Source organism: Triturus cristatus, chromosome 6 (genome assembly GCF_964204655.1).
Source record: "Triturus cristatus chromosome 6, aTriCri1.1, whole genome shotgun sequence".
Classification (NCBI taxonomy): domain Eukaryota; kingdom Metazoa; phylum Chordata; class Amphibia; order Caudata; family Salamandridae; genus Triturus; species Triturus cristatus.
In genome coordinates this window covers 1,018,201,024-1,018,217,582 of record NC_140589.1, presented here as the reverse complement: position 1 = coordinate 1,018,217,582, position 16,559 = coordinate 1,018,201,024, and the positions used below count along the sequence as shown (strand labels likewise).

Genomic DNA, 16,559 nt, shown 5'->3' with positions numbered 1-16,559 from the left:
TTGAAGGAGAACTAATTCAAAATGCTCAAACTGGCCCAGGCTGTCTGCCCTGGATCCGGGTGACTGAATGGTAGCCTTGAACCTACAGAACGTGTACATCCATATACCCGGCCTGCATTCCCATAGGTGATCACTGCAGTTTAAAGTTGGCCAGGAGCATTTTCAGTTTTTTGTGCTCCCCTTCAGCCTACCAGCTCCCATCAGGTGTTCATGAAAGTGATGGTGTTATATGATTCCTACAAATTTAGTAGGACTGTGTATTAGATCAACAAAACTTTGTAATACAGAGACTAAGTCTTTTTATATCATCAGTAAATGTTAGTTCGGCTAGCTCATAGTAACACATTTAACCTCCCAAACCTCTAGAGTTGTAGATGTTTCTTGATAACCTCAAACATGGCCAATTTGATTCCCAAGGCATTGGTGGAAACAGATCTAACCCTTTCCTTTGTCAATTTTGCATACCCAAGGTGTCACAAAGAAAAGATCTGATAATACATTTTCAAATGTTTATTGAAAAGATTTAATCTTTGAAAATAAAACATGAAGTGCAATTATGAGACGAATTAGGCACATCATTGTAATAAGCATTATTAGAATAGTAAAAAGCACAAACAATTGAACCATGTTCATTGTTCTTAAAGTTACTCCTATCTATCACTGATAACTCTACATGTCGAAAGTACCCTTCTTCCAGACCTGTTGGAATAATCTAACCTCTTACCTTTGTATATTGTGCCAGGAAGCCGACATCAGTGCATTAAGGAATGCACCCGTCTGAGTGTGCAGGCCTGCACACTTCTGCTTGCGCAATTATCTTCTTTCTTAGGATGAAGGTAGGGCCTGCAGAGCTGTATCACAGTCACAGCAGCATCCAATATAACTCAGGTGTGAAGTGTCTATCACCGAATTCAGCATGGCCGCTGTTTAAATTATAAAACACTATTCTTATCGTACTGTGCCAAAGGCGCAGACCAACAGCTTTAGTTAGTCTGGAGAGAAAATTTCATCTCCTACGAGCACAAAAATAAAACAAGGGAATCATGTTCTAATGAGTAACCTCGAAACTTATTGTGCAGACTACTGGATGCCAGTGTCTACCAGTAATAAATGTGTGCGTGGCACTTTCTAGTACTAGGGGAAAACATGCGCAAACCACCATTAGAAAAAGATAAGGTAAAAAATAAAGCTAAAATAGAAACTAAATGTAATCTCTACAACAATGGTGGTGGTTGCTGCATATCTTCGGAGGTTTGAGATAACGAATTTCCTCTACCTTAATGACTGATTGTTTAAGGCGGGCATGCAACAATCAGTTAGTAAGCCTAAGTCACACATTGACCGATTCGCAAAGACAAACTTTTGTAGGATCTGTCTTGGACACGGTGCACTTTAAGGTCTTTCCTCCGATGCAAGGCGTCCAGGACATTTAGACCATGATCCTGATGTTTCAGCCTCCGTCCTGGATCTCAGTGAGAGCATTTCTAAGGCTTCTTGGCCTTTTGGCCTCCTGCATCCTGCTCTTCCTCTTCGTCAGGTGGCATATGCAGGCTTTGCAGTGGGATTTGAAGTCTGAATGGGCCCAGCACCAAGGAAATATGTCAATTGTCATCCAGGTTTCAGATGAGACTGCACAATATCTGCAGTTGTGGCAGCTCATCTTCAACTTAACCAGTAACAGACCCCTCTCCCTTCCACATCCAGTTGGCGGCGGTGACGGATGCATCATTGCTGGGTTAGTGAGGTTATCTTTGAGAGGTAGGGAACAGAAGGTTTTGGTCTCTGGCAGAATCCTGGCTCCACTTCAATACGTTGGAGTTGCAGGCCATTTCCCTGATGTTGAAGGCTATCCTATCAATCATTAAGGGGAGGCTGGTGCAGGTTCTAACGACCAACACCTTAGCCATCTGGTTCTTCAACAAGCACGGGTGAATGGGGTCCTAGGTCCTGTGCCAAGAGGCTCTGCTTCTCTGGCGTTGGCTGGATTATGAATGGTGATTGTACCCTGAAGTGGTTCAGGGTAGTAGCTTCTGACAATGAGAAAGCTATGTTTGGATCTTTCTGCCACAATCTGGAATGTATGGTAGCAAATCTGCTGTGCTTCGAAGATCCTATGAGAGCTCTCAATACGAGACACATTCAGGCTAGAGTGGAGCACAGGACTCCTGCACTCCTTTCCACCTCTGCCTCTACTGTAGAGTTCCGAACAAAGATCAGGAACGACCAGGCGTCATCTAGTGGCTTCGAATTGAACAAGGAAAGTGAGGTGCTTGGGACCTTTTGGGCAAGAGCATCTGCCCTTTGATCAGGCTTCTACTTCAAGAAAATCATCTGTTGCAGCAGCAGTGCAGCGATTTTACACCAGAACCTGCACAATCTAAACCTCGATGTGTGGAAATTGAGGGGTGGCAGTTGACTGCGTTCAATCTACCACCTGAGGTTTTGGATATCATCCTCGCGCCTTGCGTCCTTCTACAAAGTCCATTTACACCAAGCTCTGAGCCAAATTTATGTCCTAGTTTGGAGTCCACAACACAGACCTCTTTTCAAGCTAAATTATTATTGTTTGCTTTGTATTTGGCACAGAAAAGTCTTTTAATGGGCACTGTTAAAGGTTAGTTGTCATTTTTGTGTTTGCCCAAACTACCATTCTTGTTTAAATCACCTGCTTTTTATTAAAGGTTTGACATAAGTTCTCTCCCAAACCATTTGTGATGCCACAGCCAGATCTTTATTTGGTCCTGACATTCCTCATGCACCCCCCTTTTGAGGCAATGCACAGCAGCTTATTGTGTTTTCCAACTTGCAGAACTGCTTTACTCAGTGTGATCATTTCAGATTGTAGTGTTAGTGAACTCCAACCTCCCCCAGTGAATCCACATTACACCACCTTCTTCCCAGAGAAACTGGTGTTGAGGAACAGGGTAGCCTTTTTGCCACAAGTCGTCACTTATTTTCACATTGATCAATCCATAACCCTCCCATCATTCTGTGCCCCACCTTACCACTCAAAAGAGGAGAGACTCCATCAGCTAGACCCCAAAAGCGTCTTATGCTATTACATAGGTTGTCCTGAGGATCACAGGGTGGACTATCATCCTTTTGTGAGTTTCTCTGGGGCGAGTAAAAAGGAAACACTGAGCAGAAAAGGACATTGTTGAGGATGATAGTCCTCTGCATTAAGCTCTGCTATGCATTGGTCAAAAAGCAGTCTCTGTACGTGCCAACTCCACCAGGGATAAGGCTGCTATCACTGTGTTGGCACACAGAGTGGCTGTTCTTGACATCTGCCAAGCTGCGACATGGGCGCTGGTGCACATGTTTGCGAAGCACTACTGCCTTGACAGTCAGGTCCAAGGCGAAGGACATTTTGCCCATTTGACCCCACAGGATTTCTTGGTCTTAGCCTAATCTACAGACCATCCACTTTCAGGAGGTACTGCATTGGTATCTATTCTAACGGTAAGGAATATGTGGTTAGAAGTATCCATCAGAAGAACAAATTACTTACCTTAGGTAACTTTCTGGTATAAATTCTGTCTAATTGCAGATTCTGCAATGCCCTCCACCTCCCTATTATGTGGAATGGCCTCTTTCCAGTATCTAAAAAATGTGCCAATTTAGATATGTGCACACTCTTCCCGACTGACAATTGTTTTGTGCTCTGCGTCTGAGGGTGTGGAAAGAGTAAAGCAAAAAACTGATGTCAGTGGGCAGGAGTGGTGTTTATATGTGGCCCTGCTCTGTCATTTAGAGGGTGGAATGAAGACAACGTGGAGCCGCACTGTGCCACCTTACAGCGCATGAGAACACAGCTATGAAAGCTTTTAGATCCAGTCTAGCACGCGGTTATGATTCTAAAGTTTAGGTATATGCAGTTAGATGGAGTATCCACTGGAAAGAATGTTACCAAACGTAAGTAATTTGTTCTTTAGTTTGATTCAGACTTATTGTATAAAACACTTGGTAGTCCAGAAGTAGGTGGCTTTGGAATTCTTTAATAATTGACGGCTCTCAGCCTGCTTGGAAGTGAGATGTGGGTGCATATTGAGATAAACTAATTAGTATATGCATGACTTGTGCAGGTAGGGTATTGTGCTCTCTCTCACAACTAACAGTGGAAAAGTTCAAATGAAGCATCAGTCCCACATACCACCTTGGCATCACACTCCCAATCCCAAGTATTAAGAGTAATTCACAGTGATGGTGTACTACTTTATGATGATTTTGATGTCTGTACAAATGAAAAGGGGTAGTGAGTGATCAGTGATCATTGTTTTTAATAGTCTTAATTAGGTAATCCTTTAGAAATACTCCTCATTCCAGGTCCATTACAGAACAGACTTGCCCTACCATGACATTAGTTCTCATAATAGGGTTGACTTCATTAAATTCAAGTGAAAAAAATATATCCATTATTTTCTGTGGTCGTAACTATTTTTGCTCTTTCTATCCCTCTATGAGGTGGAGAATAGCAGCCTCATTCATCTTTGGAGGAACTCTAGACGGAACTAACATGATGGTAGACTGAGTGCGATAAGAGAGCATATATCAGTTTTGTTGGTTGAAGATTCATAATGTGATGCTAAATGGTATGTTAGATTAATAATCCATTTGAACCTTTGGTTGTCAGATGGAGTGAGTGATATTGTCTCCTTAAATTCCTTTCTCTGACTGTATAATAGAATGGTTTAGGGATTTCTAATCTGTTTGAAAGATGCTTACAGCATTGTGGGCATTTCCAAGTGAGTGTAAGAGTAATGCTTTAAAATGTGGAGCTGAGCTTTTCACCACCATTTCATTGTATGCTTTGAACTTGTTTGTTTCATTCAGAGCTAAGCTTAACTTCGGTGGTGGGAAGGAGGAAGCAGGAGAGTGCAGTGTTGGGGAGGATGGCACTGAAAGTACTGGAGAATATGGAAAAGGGTTGTAATTGCTGGTACTACTTAAATCTTGGATTTTCGAAGTCTTTTTTTATAAATTGAGAGGGCTTTCTAGTGCAGTGAAGTAAAAGAAAATCCCCTTCTAAGAACGTTGGCACAGAATTGGTTTGCCATTTCATTTATCCATTTATTTTATTGGGGGTTTACGTCTCTCATTGTTATTCGGGAGACGCTTAGAAGCATCTATGGGCTTTTTACATTACTCACTGTTTTTGCATTGCTGGTATTCTAGGCGATGAGTAGCTGTTTTTCTTTTTTTGGGGTAAACCATGTGTTAGACACTTTAACTTTTTATGATTTGTGCTCCCTCTTTTGTTGTGGGGGGCTATTACATCTATTCATTCAAGATTGTGCCTTTATAGAAGCGCAAATAAATTGAGTCTATTGTGTAAGGCCACGTGAGTTATATTTAACATGGTCCTTAAAAGGATTGAGTGAAGGCCAACCTTTCTTACTGGCAAGGCAGTACATACCATGACTGTTGATTGAAATCAAATCAGTAGTTAATCTATTTGGTTTAAGATTTGTACTTTTGCCTTGCTTCATGGTACACATAGTTATGGACAGTATTGTGTTTGAAGAATGGTGAGTTGCTTGAGCCTTAAATCCAGATCACATGCTACCTCAATGACATACATAAACTATGAAATGCTGCTTCCATGATATTGTATGGATTTTTAGTTAATGGTCCAAATGTTATGAGACTTTTGAATTTTAGTTTTTTTAGATTTTAACACAGTATTTTTAGTTATGACCAATTAGAGCCAGTTGCTGACCCATTCGATGCACTTGTTGCAATATTATTTGGCTTCTTTGCATTTTCAACCAATTATCTGATTCAATTCAATTCAATTCATGAAGCTTTATTCGGTTCATAACATGTGATGACCATAAAAGCACATAGCAAAACACAGAGATACAAAGATACAGACTAAAAAGAAACACATTTATAAAAAGCAACCTCATTGCATCTTCCGTATTAAAAATACCATATTTTAAAAACATGGGTTTTAAAAATGTAATCCTTACATTCAAGAACAGAGTGCAAATAAGCATAAAGTGCATACTGCTTTGTTTGGAGTGTCCGTCGCACGGGCAAGGGCCAACAGGGTATCTTTTTTGTTGGGGGAAGGCCACCAAGACATGCACCATTCCTAGCCTTAATCTGGTTAGGACAAATCTATGCGCTGGGCGGGTTACCATGTTCAGGTACTGCTGAAAACCCTCATTTTCAGTGAATTTATTATATAGTTCAACAGTAATAGAGGGACCAGACTCAACTAAACGTTTTTGGGTTCTAGACAACAAAAAGGATTTTTTCATATCATGTTTGACTAGAACTCGTGGGGAATAACAATCTAATAACAAGTTCAACCCAAAAATAGCCTGATAGCTCTCGACAACATACTTAAGCCAAGGGATTTTCATACAGTTATCTAATTTAAAACAGTCCTTGATAACAAGTTGGTTGAACTCAGTCTCTTCCTTAAGCCAAATTGCTTTGTAAAGTGACAGGGGTCTAAGGGAAACAAGGTCACTCAAATAGGCAGCCCCAACCTCTTTATGAATTAGCTCTGTTGAGGCAGAAGCGGGAAGACACATTAGTTTCTTGAGGAAGGTGTTTTCTTCCCTCTGAAGACAACCAACGTTAGAATAACCCCACAACCCTGCCCCATATAGGGCAATGGAGACACTTTTGGCCTTATATATCTCCATCATGTCTCTTATTCGTCTATCCCCTATTTTTGCGGCAAATTTAAATATGCCGTAGGAACTTTTGGCCATTTTAGTTCTTACATTTATTAAATCCTGGGCGCAGCTACCATCGTCCGAGAAAGTGACACCCAAATAGCAGAAATTTCTTACTTGCTGCACTTTCACTCCTTCTATAAAAAAGGCGTGATTCTTACTGGGCTTAGGCCCGCAAATCATAATATGAGTTTTACTTTTATTTATCAATAGCTTCCTCTCCCCTATAAATTCGGAAAACCGATCCATCAGGCGCTGCAAACCAATAGGTGTCCGAGATAGGAGCACAGCATCATCCGCATAAAGCAGAACCGGCACACCTATCCCGGTAACCTGAGGAGCATCAGCCTTAACTGTTTTCAGGATGGTTTCCACCCCATTAATAAATAAAATAAACAACAAAGGGGCAAGGACACAGCCCAGTCTAATTCCCCGTTTCACACTAAAATTCGGGTTACACTACCCATTGACCCCATATCGAACGCTTGCTTGCATCTTGGTATATAATCTAGCAAGGAAGAAAATAATTTCCTTAGGGGCGCCTAATTCTAACAAGACTGACCAGAGAAGCGGATGATTAACTAGATCAAAAGCGCTACTTAAATCGGCAAAGCAAAGATACAAATTGCCACGCATAGCCTTGGTATACTTGCCGATTAATAGTTCTAAGTTGAGGCACTGGTCCAAGGTTCCACGGCCCTTTCTAAAACCATATTGGGAGTTGGCAAGAATCCCATTCTCCTCTGCCCACGCTTCCAATCTAAACAGCAACACCCTGCTCATAATCTTCACCGATGAATCCAACAGGCTAATCGGTCGATAATTACAAGCTAAAGCCTTATCCCCCTTTTTATAGATAGGGACAATAATTGAGTCTCCCCATGTGGGCGGAATCAAAGTGGTTACCGCTGCATTGAGGACCAAAGTAAGTATCGGTCCCCAAATCCGCGGTTCGGCCTTATAAACATCAATAGGGACTCCGTCGGGCCCCTGGGCCTTTCCCCCCTTGCTAGCCTTAATACTGCATTCCACCTCACCGAGGGAGATGTCTAGTGGAAGCATGGGCCAATGCCTTTGCTCATTATCAGTCAAGACACTATCTTGAAAAATAGATGAGAAATGTGACACCTAGGCCTCTCTTCCCACATGAGAAGAGAGTTGGGGAATTGTATCATCATGTAGGAAGGGGGAATTAATAGTAGACCAGAATAAGCGGCTGTCCAAAGTTTCTGCCGCCCGAGTTAAGTTATCCCAGGCTTCCTGCTGTAGTTCTTTTTTTCCTTCTAGTTAGTGCCATTTTGTAATCATATCGTAAGAGTGTGACTAGATTCTTGTCCCTTGGGGTAAGGGCTACCGCTTTTTTAAGTTGGGAAAAAAGGGCTGTACAAGCATGATCAAACCAACCCTTACCCTTACCTCTCATACCCGGCTTATTTCCCGTAAATATATTATTAATAATCAAATTGATATTAATAAAATTAGTCACAACGGAGATAGCTGAACACCCTGGTGTTAGAATGGTATTAATATCTTCCAAACTTTTAGATATGATTATAGGCACTACTACTGCAGATTTTTCCCCTTTCCACCTAAGCCTAGTTCCGTTAGCTCTATGTGGTTCAATATTAGCTATGGTTCTTGGCGCTTTCTGGTCTCTGCAATTCCATGACTCAATTCGCATGGTAATGCAATTGTGATCACTCATGCTGGAAACATCCTTTATCATGATCGAACACTGGGGCATTAGACTAGATGAAACCAGAATATGATCAATGCTAGAACTAGCGTTCCTCCCAGTAAATGTAGGGATAAAATAACCACTAGCCTTTACATCAGGCCTCACCAGCTCTAAATCATAGGTTGCCATTATATTATTAATGGCCTCCCCATAGGTCTTATGTGGGAAATGAGGCGTATTTTCGCCACTATTGTTTTGTACCCCACAAGCCCTAGAGGAGGACAAACTGCATATTGTAGAATTAAAATCACCTAACCAAATAAGAGTAAGAATGCATTTTGCTTCTGCTACAAGCTTCATGAGGGCACTATCAAGCTCAGCTATTACTTTGTGCCGGGAATTGTTAAAAATATCATTATAGAAATTTATTAAAAGCACTTCAGAACCTTCTGTTAGTCGCACCCAGAGAATTTGGGAATGGGTACCAACTGTTAGATGTTTAACAACCGTCAACTTAAGGTCTACTGATATAAGAAAAAGCAGTCCCCCCTTTGCTCTTCCATGTCTAGACTCAGTAGCATCCAAGCTATAACATATATAACCATCAAAGCAAGGTTGAGCAGTACACCAGGATTCTTGAAGACAAAGAATATCATGTGATCTAATCAGGACCTCCCATCCCGGATTGTTTTCCTTAGAGGCCCAACCGGCTATATTCCAGCTAGCAATAGAGATACCCCTATGTGAGCAGTTATTAAGCTCATCTTGAACAGTATTGGGGATGTCTCCATCGCAGCATAGATCAATCACAGGCACACCCAAGCTGCTAGCTACATCATTAATCGATTCCAAATTACCCCCAATAACATTTGCTACTACTGATCCACTGTTAATAGTTCCCAGGTTATCATTAAACTGGGGATCCTCATGAGCTAACTTAAACCCATCAGAATGTTTAGACAGACCGCTAGGAATAACGGTCGCCTGAGACCTGAATGTCTTCTGATGTCAGTCATTCTGATCTAAGGAGCTCAGGGATTGGTATCTATTCTGAACAGGGATTTCAAAAACTAACCCGTAATTGGGGGATAATAATCTATTTCTGTTTATGGTATGATTAGGAGGGGGGACTCTATCCCTGTTACTAGCATGGGGCGGCTTACTAAGATGGTTGTAAAAATAACCCAAAGGTCGTACAGTTATGTCAGTCTCATTCTGTGATATAGAGGCTGCTCTTAGCAGGACCGTCGCAACATGCTGAAGGTGTTGAAAATTAACAATAACACAATCCCCCTACATGACTTCCTTGTGTTTCCTATCTAGCTAACCCTTCTTGTAGTTATAATTTGATCAAAGAACTTTACCGGGAACCCACAATGCTTATTTAGCCAGAAGGTTGTTTTATTTTTTAGTGAGTCCTGCGACTCTAAAGAGGTTCTAGTCCGGCCAAGATCTAAGCAGGGGACATTGGATAGGACAGCAACATAAGGTGCACACTCAGGTGGGAGGTCTACAGATCGGTTGTTGTTGGGTGCAGCTTCCCTAACTGATATAGCAGTCATAACAGGCTCCTGCACAGTAGTGCTTGTATTACAAGCCTGTAGTTCACTCCGACTTGCCGGTGCAGGTACTACTTGGACCTGCTTTGTCCGACCACCTGCTTGTGTGGCTACTTGCACAGAACAGGCGCTTTTATTAGTCGGTTTTATGGCAGGTTCAGCTCTACTACCATCCTTCACTGAAGGCCCATGGTGTTCCATCTTAGACATAAGCCTATCTAGGGCACTCCCCAATCTAGACACTTCGGCTGTAAGTTCGTCTATTTTGGTGGTTAATGGCTTAACAATCAGCTCAAATTTACTCTCTTTATTACCAACTAGTAGATTAAATTGCTCGGTATTAATGGTAACTGAATTGTCCTTAGCCAAGGTCCCATTTTCACAAACAAAGTTCTTGGATGCAGGTTCGGCTTTTCTTCTAGTAGAATTTCCTCCCCGTTTGTTAGTTACTTTTCTGCATGCCCTCACTGCACGCGGGGCCAACGGGCATTGCTGTGGGACAAGCTCCGGTACTACCAATAGATCTTCAATCAAGGCAGAAACCGCTGGGGGATCAGAAACTGCTACAGGTAGAACTTCGGAATCACAATGGGTGACCACGGACTCAACAGTGTCAGTTATTTCTTCTTCACGGGGTCCCAAGGACAGGGGCAGAGCAGGCAAATTATCTCGCCCTAAGGATTTTCTGCGGTCACTGTTTATCTTGCTTACAACTTGGACCAGATAGTTATCCATGGTTGACTTTTGTTTGGTCATAGTGGCATTAATTGGATTACACAACTACTGCGCAACAACAGGCTATGTGTTGCAGGGCTGTTAAACTGATATACGCCAATCCCCTGAAACTGGAGGCACACACAGCTCACAGGAACTATCAAACAATCACAAAGAGCTTACTGGATTCTGGGAGAGACGACCAAAGGGGATGGCCCAGCCCGGCCTCAATCGGTCCTCTGAGGGCCCGCCCTTTGCCCGGGCTTAGCCCGGCGCCGCCCGCGCGCGTCCTCGCGGGACGAGGGACCGAGCCCGCCTTTAAGCGCCTCCTGGCGCAGGATTGTGAGGCGTCCTGCCCCTAGGAATGCTGGGGGTTGTGGTCCGGTGGAGCAAAGCCCAGCCCCGGTAGAGCAGGAAACACCAAACAGCCAGCTGAGGACAAACAGCACACCGAGGGACTCAGCACCGAGCCCGCCTTTAAGCCCCTCCTGGCGTGGGATTGTGAGGCGTCCTGCCCCTAGGAATGCTGGGGGTTGTGGTCCGGTGGAGCAAAGCCCAGCCCCGGTAGAGCAGGAAACACCAAACAGCCAGCTGAGGACAAACAGCACACCGAGGGACTCCGCACCGAGCCCGCCTTTAAGCGCCTCCTGGCGCGGGATTGTGAAGCGTCCTGCCCCTAGGAATGCTGGGGGTTGTGGTCCGGTGGAGCAAAGCCCAGCCCCGGTAGAGCAGGAAACACCAAACAGCCAGCTGAGGACAAACAGCACACCGAGGGACTCAGCACCGAGCCCGCCTTTAAGCGCCTCCTGGCGCGGGATTGTGAGGCGTCCTGCCCCTAGGAATGCTGGGGGTTGTGGTCCGGTGGAGCAAAGCCCAGCCCCGGTAGAGCAGGAAACACCAAACAGCCAGCTGAGGACAAACAGCACACCGAGGGACTCAGCACCGAGCCCGCCTTTAAGCGCCTCCTGGCGCGGGATTGTGAGGCGTCCTGCCCCTAGGAATGCTGGGGGTTGTGGTCCGGTGGAGCAAAGCCCAGCCCCGGTAGAGCAGGAAACACCAAACAGCCAGCTGAGGACAAACAGCACACCGAGGGACTCAGCACCGAGCCCACCTTTAAGCGCCTCCTGGCGTGGGATTGTGAGGCGTCCTGCCCCTAGGAATGCTGGGGGTTGTGGTCCGGTGGAGCAAAGCCCAGCCCCGTTAGAGCAGGAAACACCAAACAGCCAGCTGAGGACAAACAGCACTTATCTGATTCTTGAATGCTTATCTTCCTTGACATATGGTTCCCTGGTTCCCCTTTTGTGTCTCCATTGAACAAAGGGGATGAGATTGGAGAAATTGGCCATGGTCTCATCTCTTTCCTGCATTGTGTTCCTAAGTCACCAAACATTATTATTATCTTGCAGTCTCTCATCTTAGCATAATAAGTCACCCTTTGCATTTTCAATGGATCACTACCTTGCTCTGCCTGACAGCCTGTGTTATGCTCTTGGCACTCACAATGAGCCTATGGATTGATTCATTTTATCAGTATTCTAGTTGTTATTACTTGATCAAGATTGTATGGACTTGTCCCCCATTAAGCATTGAAACTAAAATAGAAATGGGAATCTTAAGGTCTGATTTAGAGTTCAGAGGCAGGTTATTCCATCACAAACTTGACGGACATCCTGTTCGCCCTATTACAAGTGCATTATATCTAATGGCACTTGTAATATGGTGGCCAGGATGTCCGTCACGTTTGTGATGGATTGACCCGTCCACCAAACTCTAAATCAGGCCCTTAGTCAAGATATCTCTGGTAATCTAACACACATGTGTCTGGCTCCGCCTTTCAGATAATGCAGAATCTCCCACAGGGTGGCTCAAACACAGCGGAGCAGGAGACATAAAACACAATAATACCTAGAAAAGGGTTTCACTTTACAAAATGCAAAGACTCTCTTTTTAGAATAAGGCTTGGGGTTTTATTTATGCAATGCTCTCAAACAGAAAGGCTTTCCCAGATGCCAAATGAACCACATTCAAATGTATATAGAGAAATATATTTATATGCAAGCAATAATAACACACTTGGTAAATGCAACAGTTAAATGCAAGAATAATAATATGAAATACAAGCAGCAAATAATATGAGATAAAACTCAAGAAAATATACTGGACGTCCTGCAAGAGATCAGAAAGATATATATGTACTCTAAATACATCAAATGATTACTTTGGATGGGCACCTTGACTCACTCAAACATCACAAAGAAAACACCTCAAATGACCACAGCCACTGACCACACATCACAATGGCAATAATCAAAACTCAACACTTCACCTGGTGCAAACACTGCATCTTAGCCCACTCCAGATGGGGGGATTTAAAAGCCAGGGATAAGAGCCTCAGCAACCAGGGTTCCGCTGTACCGAAGTAGATGCGTCTCTCCCCATTTGGATACCAAAATTCCGGTTTCTAAGTCTACAACCCTCAGCTTTATAATCTCAAAACACACTAGTAGGTTTGAGAGTCTTCCCCACTGCACCAAGGAAACTTACTGGAACTGGCCTGCTTCCAGGCAAGCATTCAACAGCAAGAAAGAGTTCCCACGTTCCCTCTACATTCTCACATGTTCCAGCCTTTATCTTGACGAAGCTTAGGAAAGCCTTCCAGGGTACTTTAAACAATCTCTCACAAAACAATCCTTGAACGTGATTAACCCAAGCAACTTGCAAACGCTCTGGGAGCCCGTCTGCACGCGCAGAAAAGCTCAAGCAAGGCAGAGTCAGAATTCAGGATGACATGAGGCTATGTCAAAGCCAATAGTAAGACATGTATAATACTTGCCAATGTACAACACAATGCACATTTGTGCACCACTGCCTTTAGCATCACATACTTCTTCTCTCAATGTACAACACAGTGCGCATTTGTGCACCACTGCTCATCAAACTGCACTTTCGAGACCACACCTCTCTCCCTCTCATGCTTTCAAATGCACATCCCACACGTTCTGTTCTTGGCAAGGTTGTTCTACTGTGACAGCTCCCACTTCAAAACTAGAAACAAGGCATATGCAGGACCGTCGTACATTCATGCTAGGATAAAATAACACACCAAAGTCAATTAAAATGATGGTAGTCGAAGGTCATCACAGGGTGTCAGACTATAAGAGTGCCTCTAGCACTACAACATGTGAAGCACAAAATGGAAAAAGGGGCTGTGATCGCTAGAAGAAAGTAAAATACTATTTCAAGAGTATATAGTTTTATGATAATAGTCCTCCTTTTCCAAAGTGGTGTCTGCTTTTCTGCACTATTCGTCTATTTTTCTACCTTCTAATGAGTTTAGCGTGTGAGTAAAGAGAGTGTGATTTCAAGTCTGAGGTTACTGTATGCCTGTGAACAGAATGTTACCTATGACTTGCAAAGGCACAACAGATGAATGAATAAGGAAGTATTTGTGGTTTTATTTCTGCAAGACAAGCAGTGCTTAATTTGTCAAAAAACAGAAGTGCCAGCGCCTTTTGTGAGAATGCCATTGCAACTTGCACTACCCATTGCTCCCACTAGCCCTGCCAATGACAGTCTATCACTACTAGCCATCCTGCACATACATGTGTGACAATTCACACTTTAAATGTACATTTAATATGTGATGCCCTAGCTATTCTTATAGCTTTGGGTGGCAGGTATTAGTGGTTTTAATGTACATTTAATTGTTAAACAAAAGCTGGTGTGCTCCTCAGAAAAATAAGACAAACGGCGCCACCATGTGGCAGGCTGCCGTAAGAGCCGGTTTTGACAATAATGTGCCGGTGCCGAGCACCGGAAACCTCAGGCTCAAACTAAGCACTGAAGCCAAGGGTAATAATTGACGATGGCATTCCCCAAATGAATAGTTTAACTTTTATTTTTGTTGCCAAATAATGAAAGGATCCTGTAAATGAAATTACAATATCTGTAAGCAGGGTTATCTACCGTGGGTCCAAGAGGCTTTATCTGTGCCAGAACTTCCGGTTAACCAATGACAAAGTAAATATGTTCTATTTATATTAGTTACACATCCATTTATTCAATGTGCTGTAAACCTTTTCTTGTAGACTTTTGTTAGAGTTGAAGCTGTGCACTGCTTTTCTGAGTGCTGCCACTTGACATTGTTCTCTGTACTAGCAATATTATCTAAGCTGTAATGTCATGGCTCAAAGTATTTTTTTCACTGTGCAATGAGCTTTTTTCCAAGGACTTGCAAACCTTTGCCAATATAATCTTGGTGCTAGCAGAGTTGCAGCTCAAAATATTATAATCTGTTTGAAATGGTGATTTGTAATCATTATTTTCTTACATTTTAGATAATGGCTAAGAAGGAAGAATCTTTCAGTGCATGGAACTCATGTCTTCACCATGTTGCAACCTTAGCTTTGGCACATATTCACAGAGGTCAGTCACGACTTTTTTTTGTTTTAAATAGTAAACATGAAAGCAACTGGCAAACGTTTGAAGGTTTGGGGGAACAATGGCCATGTGGTGTCTGTTTTTGCACATTTGAAAATGTTTCATCTGACAAGATGAGGTATTAGCTATGAACTCTGAGAGCCATACTGTTCATGCTCTAACACAACTACTTATCCCTCCTCTGTTAATATTCAGTGTTTTCTGATCCATAATTTTATTCTGTTATTTGGGCTTCAGTTGTGTCTTATTAGCCAACATCTTGGAAGATTGAGAGGACACCTGGGGCTTGATTCACAAAGGGTCCGCAGTCATGGGAGAGTCTCCGTACTCGGGGCGGAATCTCCGCAGTGAGAATTCTCATTCTCTGTGCGCTGCCAATCATTCCCACCACTTCTGTTTTTTCTACCTAATCGGAGGACGCAAGAAAGAGCTACACCCTACCCCTTTTCATATTCTCTCTCTTTTGCTCCTCACATACCTGAAGGAGCAATATTATATGCATTTAGTTCTTGAATTGAACAGTACCTTCCAGACATCTGTTTATCCTCACCTCGTAGTACTGATCTGTGTTAAATGTGCTGTGTGCCGTATTGTCCATATCCAGTCTTCAGATATCCATATTCATTATAATACAGTTCAGAGTACTTGCACACTCTATTGTTCAGAGATGTAGATTATACTTACAGAACAATTTTTTTTTCTCGCACATCCTATGCCCTTCGTGCTTCCCACAACGTATCAAAGGAAAAATCTTTACTTTCCATGTCAATAATGATTTGGCCAATTTTCATTGAATAAAAGTCTGCATATGACACACAAAATATAGCTACATCCATCTGTACCAAAGTATACCTAATACAAAATTGTATTTGCTATGGCTACCCCATTCTTCCTCTGTATGGCTGGTATTATAGCAAACATCCTTTTTTAAAGAGTTTAGATAATGTGAAAAAGTGCGATAAAATCAGTTAAAGTGCCAAAACTGGCACATCTAAAACATAATTCTGCCATCTCGACTACAATATACTGATCTATCAAGAATTCAATATCTCATTCCTGTGATATATTTCAGTTTTTTTCTTTAGGTTGGATGGCAACAGAATTTTATGTCGGTTTCTCTAACCTTTCCTCAATAATAAGCCTCGACCTCCAATCCCAACTATTCAGACCACTGTGTAATTAGTGTAACTCCATTTCTCAATTATGTCACTGTGTATGTTTTTTAAGATGATTTTTATTGGCATTTCGACAATTGCAGTGCAAGAAGACAAGTACAGTGATACCAAGCCCATGGACAATTCCACAGGTGTTCCCCATTCGTGGTGTACATCAAAGTCATCATATCACTCATCAATGGAGGATATCGATATAGACAGGGTTTACATTGTTGGTAGTCGTTATAGCTGATTATGTGGTTGGCTGTCAACCATCTTGATTCCACAGGCCAACCCCACTGTGTTGTCGACAAGCACACAT

The 16,559-nt window shown here is 42.7% G+C and overlaps 1 protein-coding gene across 1 annotated transcript in view; it reads left to right on the top strand.

Moving 5' to 3' along the window:
- The window catches only part of ACOXL (acyl-CoA oxidase like), a 1,019,872-nt gene that overhangs the window by 778,482 nt on the left and 224,831 nt on the right, over window positions 1-16,559 (top strand). The window contains exon 16 of the mRNA XM_085611811.1: window positions 14,981-15,068. Coding sequence (XP_085467937.1) covers window positions 14,981-15,068 — 88 coding nt within the window. The remainder of the gene's footprint in view (window positions 1-14,980; window positions 15,069-16,559) is intronic.